Source organism: Rousettus aegyptiacus, unplaced genomic scaffold (assembly GCF_014176215.1).
Source record: "Rousettus aegyptiacus isolate mRouAeg1 unplaced genomic scaffold, mRouAeg1.p scaffold_m13_p_6, whole genome shotgun sequence".
Taxonomy (NCBI): domain Eukaryota; kingdom Metazoa; phylum Chordata; class Mammalia; order Chiroptera; family Pteropodidae; genus Rousettus; species Rousettus aegyptiacus.
Window position 1 is genome coordinate 34,064,635 of NW_023416309.1, and position 17,085 is coordinate 34,081,719.

At 34.0% G+C, this 17,085-nt stretch overlaps 1 protein-coding gene across 1 annotated transcript in view; it reads left to right on the forward strand.

Moving 5' to 3' along the window:
- Positions 1–16,521, forward strand: part of MARCHF5 (membrane associated ring-CH-type finger 5) — a 43,832-nt gene extending 27,311 nt beyond the window's left edge. Inside the window, exons 3-6 of the mRNA XM_016151293.2 lie at positions 6,368–6,498; positions 12,487–12,670; positions 12,795–12,961; positions 13,741–16,521. Of these exons, the coding sequence (XP_016006779.1) occupies positions 6,368–6,498; positions 12,487–12,670; positions 12,795–12,961; positions 13,741–13,857 (599 nt within the window). The 3' untranslated portion in view covers positions 13,858–16,521. The remainder of the gene's footprint in view (positions 1–6,367; positions 6,499–12,486; positions 12,671–12,794; positions 12,962–13,740) is intronic.
- Positions 16,522–17,085: the final 564 nt, after the last annotated feature.

A 17,085-nucleotide genomic window follows, 5' to 3' on the forward strand; every position in this document is an offset into this window, starting at 1 on the left:
TTTTGAAATTCAAAGAATGTAATACCTTAGGCATGGTTTTCTCCAAACAGCAGACAAATAAAACATTGTCTTTTCTCTAAGTTTTAATGTTTCTTGATACCTTCCTAACTTTCTTTCATGTTAAGCTACTCTAAACTGATACTGCTTTCCCTTTTATTTGCTTTGGATACAGAATCTTATGAGTTCTATTCTAGTTTACTCTGATTTTTAATAATCTAAGATTAGTTTTCCTTAAAATCTTTTTCATTTTAGCATCTCTCACCAGGAACTTACTGCCTACTTAGTATGTCATGTTCTTCAAGGATCTGGTCAAGGTTTCCAGCAGATAATTCCTACCTTACTAGTATACCAGCTTTTAAAAAATATATAAACTCTTTGAAAAAAGTCTTTTGGTTCAGTTAAAAGGTCTTTTAGCATTCCCACTTTTCAGATCATAGACTTCAAGTCTAGGTTAAGATTCACTTCAGTTAATTAGTAAATACATACGATTAAAAAAAATCTTTATATTCTTATAATCTCTATAATCTTAAAATTTCATGAACATATCTGTATAGTTTGTACCATATTATCATACATTTGTTGACTTTGTCTTAAAATTTCTCAGTCGTTTAATATATATTTGTCCCTAATTAGATTGTAGGCTCCATGGAGGCAGAGGCTAGTGTTTTAAATTTTACTTACTTTTATTTCAATGCATAGTAAAATGTAATGTGTACAGTAGGTGCTTAATAAGTACTTAGTAGTTGACCTTATAACCCACAAATATTCTATGGGCTGTTCTGTTCTTAAGGTAAATTTAAGTTTTCCCTTAGCACAAACTATGTAATCATAAAGGACTACTATGATGATCTTTAGTTACTATTCATGGTAATACTCTTTGTATATACACATGAAAGAATAGTACTCATCTGCTTTCATTCTGGATCTTTTATTCAAGGTTATTTCTTTGTGTTGAGGTGTTTTTAGTCAATTATTATTTGGTTATCTAAAAAACATATCCAAGAACATATCCTTTTCTGCTTACAATCTATTGACTTATTAAGCAATGTAACTTACAGCCTGAGTTTGCAGGATGTTTGTTTTTACATAAAAATGGTAAAATCTCAATCTACAAATAGAGCAAAGATGAAACTTACATAAGCTTGTCTGAGGCTCTTAGACCTAGCCGCCAAAGTTTAGTGTTACAGTGTTGAATGCAAGAGAAAGAATTAAAACTCTACTATCCCATCAAGATTCCCACATACTTTTAACTCTTAATCGAGTCGTTTGTTACATTATTTCATATCCTCAATAAAATCCACATTTGTTGACTTGGGACCATATAATTAATATTTTTTAAAGTCCTTTTTAACAACACATTGAGTCAAATATTTGCCACAGAGTGCTGCAGCTAGATTCTGTGCCATTATATTCTGGTACTGTGTGGAAAAGGCCAAAATGCCCTGATGTATTGCCAAGTACCATGTGCTGAGATAGCTGTGGCCTAGAGAGTCCTGAGAATGCCAGTCATCATCAAAAAGCATTTTTTAAGCACCTATCTGTACATGGTTTTATCCTAGGCACTGTACAAAACGAATTAAACAGACATGGCCCCTGCCCCCTGGGAGTTTTCAATCTAAGATGATGCTGAAATGGACAGACATAAAGGATATTGAGACAACTGAACAAACATTGAACAAGAACATAAAGTACTAACATTATGCACAAGCAAAGGGGTAAGTGCATTTTGTGGGATAGTATGTAAAGGAACCCTCTTGAGATATGAACAGGGTGGGGTAAAGCAATTAATCAACCTCTATCAGGTTAGGTTAGTTTTCATTGGGAAGTTGGATTTTCATACAGACTTAACCAAAATAGAGACAAGACATTCCAGAAATGGAGTGCAACAAAAAGAAGCCTTGGAGCAAGAAGTTTAGAACTATATTGTTGGACTTTTGGTGGCCCCTAAAACTTGCAATTTTGGATGGTGCTGAATCTGAAAGTAGGGTTGATGTTTTGACTTAGCAAGTTGGTATCTGAATTGGGTCTACATTAAAACTAGTTCAGTGTAAAGCAAAAAGCAAGCCCCCAAAAACCTGGAAACGAGTAGCTTCTGCAAGCAGTCTAGTTGCTTGTTAAATCTCCTTTACAAACCATTGGCAACTTATCAGAAACCTTGGAATTCATGGGAGCTATTACCTTCTCAGGTTATCTTATAAAGTACATATATATGCTCACTAAATTAGAAACTATAGCATTCATAACATAAAAATTATTTTTTAGGAACTGGTCAGGGGTGTTCATGAGGATACCTTTCTATTCTTGAGAAAGGTTTTAGGAATTCTGGATATTATTGTAAGCAGTGCCAGCAGATGTTGAACAATAAGTATTACCTACCCTTCACTGATCTTCAAGACATTCCTTTAACACCATACATATATATAGGCTTGAATTTAAATCACAGCTGCAGCAAATCTGCATTTGCAGTGTCTGCCAGAAAAAACAAAGTACTTCTTTTTCAGTAGACATGAACTTAGGAGTTTCCCCGATAGTTCTCAGCTCACTGTTTGATGTCATTCAAATCTGAAATGTGAAAATTTGAATTTACCCAAAATATGTGTGTGGTTATTCCCTTTACAAAAACTTCTTTATTGTACAAAAGGATTCACAGTAGAATTCCTTTTAATTGCAAGCTTCCTTAGTGCCCTTTAAATTATTGAATTTACCAGGAGGCAAGGGGGAAAAGTTGAAAAATAAAATGTTAAAAATTAAAAAATAATAAAGGAAAAATGAAGATGTCAAAAAATAAATTATTGGATTTACAAAACTTATACAAAGCTTATTTAATTGCCATCTATTGTGTAAATACAGTACTGTTGAAAACAAGTTGTGAAGCCCATTGAGGCATTAAAAATTCAATAATACTTTAAAATATTGAAACTTTTTATGCCCTTATATTTTTAAGGTGTAAAGTGCATTTATTCATACTTCCTCCCCATTAGAATTGAGGTTTTCAAGGGCTAGAGTCTTGCCCTTCCTCACCTCTCATAACTCTTCGTGCTATTATCTGACAATGAGAAGAAGTAGTAACTTGCTATTTTTCTTCTGTGACCCCCAAATCATGGGATAGGAAGCAGCATATGATAAGCTTCCTAATAGAAGGGGTATGACTTAGGGACTGTCATTCAGAGGACTTCAGTGGTTGTTCTTATTCACTAAATAGCCTGCCTAGGTCATCTTTAGTTCTCAGAAATACCTCCCCTGGGTGGCAATTTATTATTCTAATGGTATGTTTACTCCTAGTCATTTAACCTTTTAATTATTAAACTTATATTGGGCTATTCTGTCTGGAAGAGACTTGAGAGGTTTAGGCAAAATAAACTTAAGCTAAAAACCTAGACAGAATTTTGTCAGAAAAACTGGAATTAGGAACCATAACATGTAACCAGTGTCTTTATTTAATCCAACACATATTTTGCATATGACCCAAGGGATGAGTAGAAAATTTCCAGAATGAAGAGTGAAGATTTGTTTGATTTTGCTTGTACAAAAAGAATTCACACCCAGTGATTCAGGAAGAAAATTGAAAATTGAGTTCATTGTGTTACAGTCTTCTGAAATCTTTAAAGGAAAGACAATTCAAACATCTCTAGATTGTCTATGTTTATGATAGGTAAAAGTCATAGTGATAGATTACTTTTTAGGAATTATGTTTTTATCCAACTTTATTAGGAATTAAATTGCTTTACTCCGTCAGTAGATAGTTCTAAGAACCCTGTTGAAAGAGGAGGGGAAGAAGGTACATTAGAAGCAGGTAAAATACCTTTCCTTGTAAATTCTGATTTTGATGGAGTAGAAAATCGTCATAACTTGACTCCTATACAGAATAATGAAAAAAGAAGATCTAGAGATTTTCCCTTTGGAGCTTCTATTCTAGTTCATGAGTCAGCAAACTTTTTCTGTAAAAAAAATAGATATTGAATATTTAGGCTTTGCATATGGCCATCCTCCAATAAAACTTTATTTACAAATACAGGCAGCCAGCTGGATTTGGCCCATGGGCCATATTTCCCAGCCTCTATTCTAGTAGGTAGAAACAGAATAAGTAAATTAGAATGTGTTAGGTGATACGTGCTTTGGGAAAAAGAAAAGTAGAGCAGAGTAATCAGGGGGTATGGTGAGGTAGAAGTTGGCAGGTGGGGGGCGAGAGGCTCACTGAGATCAAGAAGAAGAGGAACCAGCAAAGGAGACCAAAAGGTTAATGGGTTGTGAGATGGAAAGAAAGTTAAGAGATGGTGATGTCCTGGACATGCAATGAAGAACCATATAGTAAGAAGAAGAAGGGAACATCTTTGTCAGATGGTGCTGATGGGCCAAATAAGAGGAAGATTGAAGTTAGACCATTGAATTTAGCTATGTGTAGGTTGTTAGTGACCTTCATAATTAGTTTTGATGGAGTAGATTCAAGAGAGAATTGAAGGAGAAAGTGAAAACAGGTAAGTTTTTTGAGGAATTTTGTTGTAAAGGGAGCAAAGAAGTGGAGCAGTGAGGGAAGAAGGATCAAGTGAAGAGTTTAAGATAGAAGAGATAATGACATGCTTGTTTAATAGAAATCATTCAGAAAAAAGTAGGAGGAAATGATTTGAGAAAATAGAGAATTGCTGGAGCTGTGGCTTTGAGTTGGAGAGGGGTTAGGATCTGGTATATAAGTGAAGGGATTGACTTCAGGTAGGTGTGATATTAGTAGATGGATATATATGCTGTAGAAAATATGTAGTTTTCATGTGGCTTCAATTTTCTGATTAAAGAATTAACAGAGAATATGAAAGTTGGAAGTATCTAATTTTTAGTACCAGCATTTGAAAATCTTTGATGGCTTCTCTAAAATGACTTTTATTGTGCCTTCTGAGGGAGTTATAAACTTAACTGAGCAAATTTGTGTATTTTAAGGATTAAACCCTACATTATGAGATTAAATAATGATGCATGTAATGCCTATGGCACAGCGCCTGGTATATGTAGACACTCAAGAAATGCTAACTATTATTAGAGGATGTAGAATCGGTATGCACTGAACTGACAAGGTACCTTGTCATAGTTTTGTTTTGTTTTGTTTTGTTTTTTAATGTTATGTAAGTTAGACCTTGACAATAGTAAGTAAATATGCTACATTTAAATTATAGGTCCTTTGCTCTCTCTCCTAATGCTCTTTCTATTTCACAGTGTGTTTTCTGTACAGTGACTAGTGATATATTACTGGCTCCAGTGATTCGAACAAGTATTTATTAGCAGCTCTGTAATGAATGCTTGTTCTCGTATGTTTATTTTATCATCATACTACTATGTTGATTGCTTTGTACAATGAAAATAAACTGTTTTTGTGTATAGCATCCTCCTATAGATTGTAAGCCCCCCAGGAGGTAGGTAATAACTCTTAAACATTTCTAAGAAAATGTTTCAAGTATAAGGTTATTTGTAGAGGGTATTCAACAATTACCAAATCAAGTTTTCATATCTTTGTTTTCATTTCTTTGGTTAAACTTAGATATTTAATTCTTTAGGCTTTGCTCTAATTTCTTTGATTAAACTTAGATATTCAATTCTTTAGGACTTGCTCTGATTTAGACCCAAGACCCTTGTACTATTATAGAAATTTCTGGAGCTAAATTATATTGGTTTTAATGGTAGTTATTAGAATACCTCCAAGTGTAGCTGTTCCAAATAAATTCCAGAGGGTATAAATTCTAGATATAGTAGGCATATATCACCCTTAAGCACATATTAAGAAAAGACTAGCAGCATAACATACAGCTGTTAGAATGCCATAAAAACTGGTGGTGTGATCATTGAAAGAAGTTTGAGAATAATACTCAACTAAACATAGCATATTGAAAATCAACGTAAAATAGATTGACTTTGTTAACTACAAGAAAATAGCCTTATACCTTCACACAATGTACCAAGGAAGTAATGAGTGAAGTCAAAGAACTGATATTCTCACCAAGTACTAGAGAATCTAATTGTAGCCAGGAACTGTTTGAGAAGAGCAAACTGAAAGAGCCATTTCATTCTGTTATAGCCAGTGTGATTAAGAGAAGTGAAAGAACTATTACTTTTATAAGAAGCAATTGTTTTTGAGGCTTTAATCTTAAGGTTTACTGATAAAGAATTTGATATCTCCTAGAATTTAGGAAGTAAAACTTAGCATGCAAATGACTGAGAAATTCTAAATCTATTCTGATCTAGGTTCCCATTATATTTTTCAGTTATTTCTAAACCATCAGAATATCTAACTTCATAAAAATATTTTAGATCTATAGAAAATATTGAACAAGTGATTTTTAAAAATCTGTCTTGTATTGAAACTTTACTGTTTTCTCTGTTATAGGTCCAGTTGTGTACGTCTTGGATCTTGCAGATAGACTGATCTCAAAAGCCTGTCCATTTGCTGCAGCAGGAATAATGGTTGGCTCTATCTATTGGACAGCTGTGACTTATGGAGCAGTGACAGTGATGCAGGTTCAGTATTTTATTGTGTTCAATGATACTACTTTTAATGTGAAGATCTGTTAGATTTCTTAGGAGTTTTAAAATTTATTATTTTGAACAAGTAATAACATTCTCCTCACTTAAAAGTAAGAAAATATATAAAAAGCTATCTAGCGAAAAGTTATTTTCTGTCTTTTACTTCCCCAGGTAGCCGCTATTATTAGTTTCAAATATATTCTTCCAGACTTTCTTTATGCATATGCCAGAAACAGTGTTCTCCCACCTACACTCTTTTTTACCCAAAAAGAAACATTGGATCTGCAACCCTCTTTTTTTCACAAACTGAATCTTGAAGATCTTTTCATGTAAATATGCAGAAATTTGCATAGCATTCTATGCATAGAATTACAAGTTACCAGTCTCTTGTTAATTAGATAATTAGTTGCTTCCAGTATTTTGCAATTACAAAACATTGCTACAATCAGTAACTATGGATGAAGATTAGAGATTTAAATTTCAGGATTTAGTCCCAGGCCTTTGACTCTTCTCTCTTTATACCTCCCCCTTAAAGATTTCTAGCTGTCATCTCTGTGCTTTTTGCATTGTCTTTTACCCTAACATTTCCTTAAATCCAGTTCTGTAATAGCAGCTTGACTCGTCTCCTTAAATGGCCTCTTGTGACTTCACACTCAATATTATTGAAATCAAACTTTGTTTTCCTCTATTTGAAACCTAAATTCATTCCCCATTGTAATTTCTTTGTCTTCGATTCCTACTAGTTTTCCTACCTCCTCCATTTATGGTCTACATTCTTAGGATTACCTTTAACTTTCTACTTCATAGCTCTATATCCAGTCCACTGACCAAGTCTAAGCAGTTTCCATTTTGATAAGTTTTACCTTTATAGTTTCCTTTCTACAGTTTTTACCTCCTGACTTCTTGTCACTCCCCCGTCATAACCCAGATGGCTAAAGGAGCCTCTTGATTTGTTCCTCTAACTTCATTCAAATGAATTTCCTAATACCTTCAGCTTCTTACATCAGGCTTACCATTTCCTCTGCCTTCCGTATGGTTTCAAAAGCAGCACCTAGATTGCTTAAGTATTTTATAAGTAACTCAGTAATTGTAAATGACTTAGATTTGTGGATGATGTAAACTTGCTTTTCTTTAAATTAGAGAATGCTTGGAAGAAAAGGGATCAAGGAGTTACAGAAGCTCCTTGAATAATGTTTTGTTCAGCATCATTTTGTTATAACATTGATGATACTATAGGAATTTAACTCTTGTTCATATAAGTTAGCCTGTGGTAAAATTGCTTTTATTATGTCATTTAGCTTAAAGTCATAGAACCTATTGACGATGTTAAGTGAGGACTTGACTGTATATGTAATATTCTAAAAATTGCACATAACCTGTTTATGCCAGGGTTCATAGTAAGTAGCCTTTCTTATTGCTCCATTAATAGAGTGAGACAGTATTTCAAAGCTTCTTCATAAAATGTTGATGATACCCCAAAAATCTGAATATAGTCTCTGGAGTGTATCACTAATAATAAACCATTTGTCATGAGTGTAGTGGATAAAGATTGAGAACCACTGACTTGATAAATATTCCATTTCCTTAACCTAATTTGTCATGCAGTGTCTTCCACAATCTTCATTCTACTTTGAGGGCCTCTTGGGCTGTTTGCTACAACAGATCCTTATGTTTAGTTTGGTTTTTTGTTCTGTTCTGTTTGTTTTTTTGTTTTTTACCTTTGTCTTATTGTCACTCTCACTGCCTAATACTTGTGCTTCCATTCCTTTCTCTACTTATCCAAATCTAAACCCTCTTTCTAGGCTTAATTAGTTCAGCCACTTTTCTTCCTTCAAACTTACCAGGCAGCTCCTTCCCACTGTGATTTCTTTTTCTTCTGCATTTATGACATTTTTTATTCCTCAAATGGCAGCTAATTTTAAGTGATATTTTTTATATAGATTACTTAGCTATTTAGCTTTTCCTGTATTCAAGACTTAGTTTTCCTATTAGAAAGTAATTCCCTTGAAAGTAGAGACTATCTTATACATATGCATTCCTGTAGCATATATTAGAGAGACTAACAAAACGCTTTCATAAATACTGATTTTTAAAATATGATTAGTTCTATCAGGTATAACAGGTTTCTTTGCTTTATTATATTCTCTGCAATAATTAGTTGAACTCCAATACTGAGTATCAATATATCATTAGATCAAGGAGATTCAGGATGATTCATTAGTCTGAAAAGACATAGAAAATTTAGAGCAAATTATACATTATTTAATGTATAAATACATTATATGGATGTATATTTTTTTACAGATGATGAAACTAAGGCCCTCTGAGACCGAGTGATTTCTCTTAAGTCCTAATTGAGCATAAGAAATGGGATGGCTCTTTTTGAGGAAAAGGCTTTTAACTAACATGATCTTAAAAGAATTTTTGATAATGGAATACTTCAACAACAGACAATTAAGGAATATAGTTTGTATCCTTTAAAAAAGGCTACCAGCTGTATCTTGATATGATTCATTCAAAAAGTTAAAACTGAGCTGAGGTCTGCATAAAATATAAAACAAATTGAAAGCTGTGATCACCAGCCTCAAGGAATGTAGTCTAAGACAAGGTATACATAAATGAACAACTGGAGAACAGTTAAAGGTTATATAAACAAATGTAAAGAGAGTGTAGAAGACTACATAAACAGTATTTTAATTCAGCAAAAGTGAATTAAATCATTTGAAATTATGAAAAAAGTAAGTCTTTAGCTGACTCTTGAAGGAAATAATTTGAATTGGTAGAGGGGAGGAAATGATACAAGCAAGAAGACAAAAATGAACATGATGGTTAATGGTGACAGTAAAAAAGACCTAAAATTATGATAATATTATGTGTTACCATTTAGAAATAACTGTGTATACTGTCTCACATGAAAAAAATATATATTTTTTTAAGTCCAGAAATGAGAGAGATTAGGTATGAACAATAGGTAGTACTGTTGTGTGATTTAAGAGTACCAGGAAGACTTTTTCCTACCTAAGCATATTTGTTAGGACATGTGCCCCACTATACCATCAGCAATATTTAGAGTTTGTTTTAACACTTAACTTTCTTTTCCTTTCATTCTCTGACTACTCTGAAGTTTAAGTAGATCAGATTAAGGAATCAGACAACTAATTTTTTCTCATTTGTTTCCATTTTTCCATGAACCAGTTTTAGTTTTAATCTCTGTCAGTTGTGAGGAATTTGAATGAGACCTTCCACTTATATTTGTGTTGAAAAGACAACATAGTAATTAACATTTTTCCCCCCTGCACAGAGCTGAACACCTTTCAATCACTGATGCATTTAATCCTTGCAACAATCTTGTGATATCGATACTAACAATTATTCCTAGTTTACAGGTTCCTAGATTATATGGCTAGTACCACACAGCAAAGAAGCATCAGGACTTCAATCCCTAATCTAGGGCTCCTTAAGTGAAACCTAGTCTCAAAGGCAGCTGGAACATTTTATCCTGGAACAGTGGAACCTTAATATCCAACCTAGTTCCACTTTTGCATCTAGTATAAAGGCAACCCCCATAAGCATTGTCCATTTTTAATTACACTGTACTTAATTATCATAAATTCTAACTAAGAAAACCTATTAGTTCATCACTGTTCCATTCTCCCATTTAAAAATAGGGTTCTAATAGGCAGTGCTTTAAAAGAGCAGGCCTTAATTAAAACTCTTAACCTTGGTGAACTCAGGCCTACCTGGCTATGGAGATCTAGATTTTAGCTCATAGCAGAAAAACAAACCTTTCTCTAAACCTACAGTTCCATAGACATTTAATTTTATACATGGTAATAAACTCTTAGAGAAGGCATTTATTCTATAGTTTCTTTATCTCACCCTACAATTGAAGTCGTAAAAATAATCTGCTTTTAAATCTTGTGACATTAAACCAGAATGTACATGATCATACACAAGGTTTGCTGGGTTTGTATTGACTGAAGTTAAAATAACCTCATTGTCTAATTTACCTTTTATTTATTACCCCTGAGTCTGACCGTAGTAGTAGATGATATACTACAGGTATTATACTATGCTGTTTTCTTTATAGCATATATATTTGCACTTATTTGTTTTGATTGTCTCTTACTTCTAGAAGACATCCATTTAGCTCACCATTTATTTAATCCTCAGCACCTAAATGTGTGTCTGGCACAAAGTCAGTATTCATTTAATTATAACTTTAAAATGATCATAATATTGAAAATAATGACATAGAAATGGAATATCCTACAAAAGTTACAGGTAAGGACAGTCTCTGGGCTAGTCACTTTTGCCACCAGTGTGGGATTAGGGTTTAAAAACTATTGTAAACCAGACTATTTCACTTCAGTACAACTCAAATGCAGGATATGAAGTTAAGTTTCTACCTGGAGACACAGCAGTATCAGGTACTGATATGGTTTTTGACTATTTGACAGAGGCTAGCAGCCTCCTGCCCTTCAATGTTAATGTCTTGGTTAGGTAAGTTAACCAAGTGCAAGTCTGGGCTATAGCCCTAGGTGACATTTTGAAAGCATCCATTTTGGTCTTCTCCACATACTTTTACAAAATATTTTTACCTAGATCAAGTCTGTATTCTAGAATTTCAATTTGCCTTGACCATTCTCAGCTTGACCTGATTTCACATCTCCTTGTAGTCCACCTAAAAAAAAAAAAAATCTGCTATAATGGCTGACATAAAGGGCATCTTGTTTCTTCAAAATTCCTGTTTATTTTTCCATGAACATACTTTTCTGAGTATATATTTTCCCTGGCAGCTATTAGTCTTCCCTGCCTTCTTTTCTCCCTTCCTACTTTCTCCCTCCTCCCTACCAAAAGTATAAGCATTTCTAATCATTTCATCCTGGCTTATTCCTCAAGTATAATCAGGAAAACTATATAGAGGCTTTTACAATACTGTCCTCAAGTCTAGCTCTTGCCTCACTGTGTGATGCCTGCATAGGCTAAAAGCTCAGGATTCTGAAATAGTCTCCTTCGTCTTTCTTAAACTGCCTGGAAAAATTCCTCAGAGAAATATGTTTAATTTGTGAGCAAATGAGACTTTTGACTAAAGGGAGATCATTTGAGACCTTTGCAAGAGAATTTTCAGGGAAATTCTCTAGTTAAAAGTAAGAAGCTCACTGGCAAAATGGTGATGTTGAAAGAAGTTTAAGGCCAAGATTGATCAGCAAGTGAAAAGAATTCTGCTTGTAGGAAAAGTAGGGAGATTCACAAATTCAAATTAATCATGTACTTCTTGCCCTCTGAGATCTAATCCAATTGAGAAATGGCCTCAAGACCCAGAGGAAGGATTGTTTTAGCGTCATTGCTCCATAAATAGGGCACCCAAGGGTTCCTGGATTGGAAAAAATAAGTGGAACCTATAGCCAAAACTCCTATAGCAATCTCCCAAATTTAAACCTTGGAATTGAATTTTAGGAGAGTTAGATCTGGAGAGCAGGCATTTAGCCAGCCAGAGAGATCTCACTCTATCCCAGGCATCACTGAATGAGAAAAGGCCAAAGAGAAGTGGGCTTTCAGTCCATCTCCTGTTCTTAATTGGCTACACTTACCTGTTAGTAGGAAGAGCAGGAAAACAGATACTCTGTTATAAGACAAATAGGACCTAAAATTATAGCCCAATCTAATCAAATCTATAAGGAGAAATGGAAGCAAGAACCAGAAGTTCTCCCCTCTATTGAAATGTAATCAATATGGGCCAACCATTTTTAAAGCTTTTGTTCCAGTGTAATACAAAATTGCTTGAGAGCTTTTCTTTTTTAAGTGAGACATTGCTTATAAATAAATCAAGACAGACAGCTTTCCAGCTTGCTTTTAAAACATTTTATTTCTGTATTCTTTTGACATCTAACATTTCCTCTTAAGTGAGTTGAGCTCAAGTGTGCAACATCCCTTCATTAGATAAGGAAATGATTCTAGCAGATGCTATTTGTTTCACAGGTTGTAGGCCATAAAGAAGGTCTGGATGTTATGGAGAGAGCTGATCCTTTATTCCTTTTAATTGGACTTCCTACTATTCCTGTCATGCTGATATTAGGCAAGATGATTCGCTGGGAGGATTATGTGCTTAGACTATGGCGCAAATACTCCAATAAACTACAAATTTTGAACAGTATATTTCCAGGTAAGGCCCTGAATTATGGTTGTAACAAGCATGCCAAATTAATTTTCTGGAAGAATACTAGCATGCAAAGATATTTTAGCTATTATAATTTATTAGCACTAATACTTTGCATTTTTGTCTCTAGGAATTGGTTGTCCTGTTCCTCGAATTCCAGCTGAGGCTAATCCTTTAGCAGATCACGTCTCTGCCACCCGAATTTTGTGTGGAGCCCTTGTCTTTCCTACTATTGCGACAATAGTTGGTAAACTGATGTTTAGTAGTGTTAACTCTAATTTACAAAGGACAATCTTGGTAAGATGGCTTTAATATTACTTTTTTCAAGTGACTATACAAAAGAGAATTAACTGTATATTTGTTTAAAAAAAAAAATCCACTGGGCCTATATAAATACATGGTGGCTTCTGTGCCTTAAGCCTGTATTTGATCCCCACTGTCATCCAATAGCAATAAAAAGGGAGGGATCCACTGCAGTACTTCTGTACTTCTAGCCTTCTGGAATGATGTGCTATGGGTGATTTCTTTTCTGGAATGAATATGCATGAATCATCACACCCATCCCTCTTGCCAGCAAGAGTATGGTATAGAGCTTCTGCTCTAGGGTCAGACTGCTGATTCAAAGTCTATCACAGCTATTGCCTTGCTAAGAAAACTAAACCAAACTTCTTGACTTTTCTGTACCTATAGAGTGGAGATAGTAATGGTAGCTACCTCAGGATTATTGTGAGGATTAAATGAGATAATTCATTTGAAGTACTAGCACATAGTAAGCCCTTATGTTTGATGTCCATATTGTATTTTCTATTTCCCCCCTCTGGCGGCAGCCTGCACATAGAGCCCTGGCATTCTTCCTGCTATATCAGAATGGACATAGAGCTAAATGAAAGGAAGATTACTCAGGATAATAAGGAAGGCATCTCTGATCTCTGTTACCTTTAGTGACTCCCTAGCTCACCCCTTAAGAAGACTTTTATTTGCAGTCATCAGAATTAGCATCAGTGCCTATGTCTTGTGATCTAAGTAAACTTTTTGTTATGTTTCTCTAAATCTGCTAATTTTCCTTTTTATTTTAGGGTGGAATTGCTTTTGTTGCCATAAAAGGAGCATTCAAGGTTTACTTCAAACAGCAGCAATATTTACGTCAGGCACACCGCAAAATTCTAAATTATCCAGAGCAAGAAGAAGCATAAAACTTTGACTTCTAGTTGTTCTGCAGTCCTCACATCCTTATGAGTCTGTTGTGTTGTTTTGATTCCATCATTAATTCACAGTAGTGGAGACTTGTGATAAGCTGCTGCTCTCATATTTTTAAGAAATATAATAAAGCACTTAGAGCAGGGGAAATCCTCTCAGTAATCACGGAACCTAAGGATATGATTCGTTTTCATTTTTCTGTATGTACTTCTTTTATGGCCGTCATCTGAACCATTAGCATGGTAAACCTGGGCTTTGTTCATATTTTCTCCAAACAGGTAAAAAGATCAAATTGTGCAAATATCGAAAAATGCACATGCTGTTTTATTCAGCTCCCTCTTTTATACATGTTCATTCATGTTCAGTGTTTTCTTAGAATCGGCAACTTAATGAAGGTACTATGAGGATTTTTCTCAGTGGTATAATTTGATTACTTGTTAAACAGGAGTATATGTTAATATGAGGAAATGTAAATTAAATTAGTTATAAATAAATAACAAACCAAAAATGTATGTAAACATTCAAATGATTATCTGAACAAATACGATTTTGTTGTTTTTCTTAACCCATGTGATGTCCTCCAAAATGTGTAGGATAAAACTTCACAGGGCTTCCAGATCATTTTTCACTATTAAATTTTATTTATATAATGTTGACATCTCAGTTTATAATGTAATTTTGATTCATGCAGTTTTAATTATTCTGTGTGTGTGTATGTGTGTGTGAGAGAGAGACAGAGAGGCACAGACATCAGGTCCTTCCATCACTGGAATAAGGTTTTTAAATCCATATTTCTAGAAATTAGAGCTGCCAGTTTATAGTAGTTTCAGCACAGAGAATGATTTGCAAAAAATCAATAAAGTTATTTTACTCTTCTCTTTCATTGATTCAGTTATTCAGTTATTTGCTGATCACCTCCTTTTTGCCCAGGCACTGTGCAAAGTGCTATAGCATACAGTGGTGGACAAGACAGACTTGGTTCCTGCTTTTATGTAGTTTATGATCTAGTTTCAACAGATAGAAAACCAGCAGTGAGAAAACCAAGGTGAGGCCTTGAGCTCTTTGTGTTTACACCAGTCATTGAGGGGATAATTTTGAAAATAAGCCTTGAGTAAATATATAAAGTCATTGTTTTTGGCTTAACTCAATTTATTATTAAAAAATCCAGTACTAATGTTTTTAGATTTTAATTGCTTGTCATATTGATGAGGCTAGTATCTTGATTATCACTGTTTAACTAGTTTTATATTCATTTTTCAAAAGTAATTATTTATTTTAAGCCATTTTCAGTGGTGGTTTTTTATGTTCAGCAGTCTGAATGATCTTGCAGTTATTTTTATTAATTAAAATTAAATTTTTAAAAGATAGTTCCAAAAACCCTATTTATTTTCTTGTTTCCAGTATCTAATGCATGACGATAATAAGCATTTTCCCGTACAGAAGTGGCCACTTCTCTTTAGGAGTGTAGCAAATATTGATTGAGCTATGTTAGATTACAATAATGTATGGTAACTTCAGTAATTTAAGACTGGTAACTTTTTATAGTATGAATGTCTTAAGTTTGAATTATAAAGTGAAGTTGATGTGAATGGTTATTGAACATTCAAAGTTGTAATTATTTGGGAGAAAAGGGAATATTTGACTGATAGTGGGCCTTATTAAGAACACTGCTACAGTTCTGAAGGGGAAATAAACTGAATATATATAAAAATAGCTGGCTATAACTATAAAATATATTGGCTTTTTAATTTTCAGGATTTAAAGACACTAAACATTTCCTTCATAGTTGTTATATAGAACAGCTTTTAGGCAGTCTTCACTAAAGTTATATAAGCACACAGTTCCCCATTTACTACTTTATGCGCAAGATAGGGTAGTAGCTGCTTGGGTTTATTGGCATCAGGGCTTGTTAGGGCCAGAAAAATAACTTTGATCCTTTGGAGACAGGGGAGAGGGGTTTCTAGTGCAGTGGGGAGGGAATCGCAAGTGCCTGGGGACCAAGAGAGTAGCCTCTACCCCTGGAATTAAACTCTTTTAAATCTAAAGAGCCTTAGCTCAAGAAGTACCCTGTACCAGTCTCTTCAGAAGGTGGCCTGCACCACCATGAAGCAACAAAAGAACATGAGCTAGCTGGCTAACATTGGATGGGCCTGAGTTTAAATGCTAATTCTACTTTTAATAACTTGACCTTAGCCTATAACTCTCAGCTAGTTTTCTTCATCTCTGAAATGCAGTGCTTAACCTCAAAAGACTTTCTAGGATTAACTGAAAAGTTAAAGGAACAGAGGCACTTTAGGTTTGAAATAGCCCCTACAGAGCAGTAGTTGTTTCTTAATTGTTAGTCTGTTCCCTACTCTAGGAGAATGGAATGAAGAACTAAAAGAGGCATTAAGGGACAGACTAAAGAGATGCTGTAGACTTCTGGGATGGATGGGTATCTTTTGTGTTTTCCAGTTTATTTTCACGTTGCTTTATTGTGTTATTTCTATAAACTTTAACATTTTAAACCTCTTATGAAATTTAATAACTAGAATTTTCTTTGCAGAAGTTAACTTATCTCCAAAGTGGCTGAAAATATTGTTCATCATTACATGATTATCAAATGACTGTGAAGAATATATCATTAAACATAGTGACTTAATTAGTCACTGCCTTGCTAACTGTGCTGTAATTTTTTTAAATGTCTTTTTAATATAACAAACTATCTCAATACCAGCTGGATTAGATTAAATAAATAATTTTTATGTTCTCTAGGTGTACTTTGTTGAAAACTACCAAAACATAATTTTTTACTTACATAATTTTTTTAAATCATAGTTATCCTGATAGAGATTTTAGTAAAAATAATCTGAATTTTAGAAAATTATTAAAGGAATCATCTTAATTTTATAATCAAGATAGCTTCAATTTTAAGTATGTTCTAATTTTTTTAAGGTATCTCCTCTTATCCTCAGAACCACTTTGACTATGATTAGATTAGCAACTAGACAAATTCTGAGGGTGGTCTTGTGCCATGGAATATCTATCTTAAAGTATATTCAAGTGGGTTGGAAGCACATTAAAAAAACAACTTGTTTCCTCCAAGATACTGAGAGTTTCTGAAGGTTAGAATCTTCTAGAATGAGGACCTCAAAGGCCCTTCCATCCATGGGGATTGTATTGTTTCTAGGTTATGTCATTGCTCCAATCTGAGAGAATAGCAGAGGAGAAACAGCATAGTATGA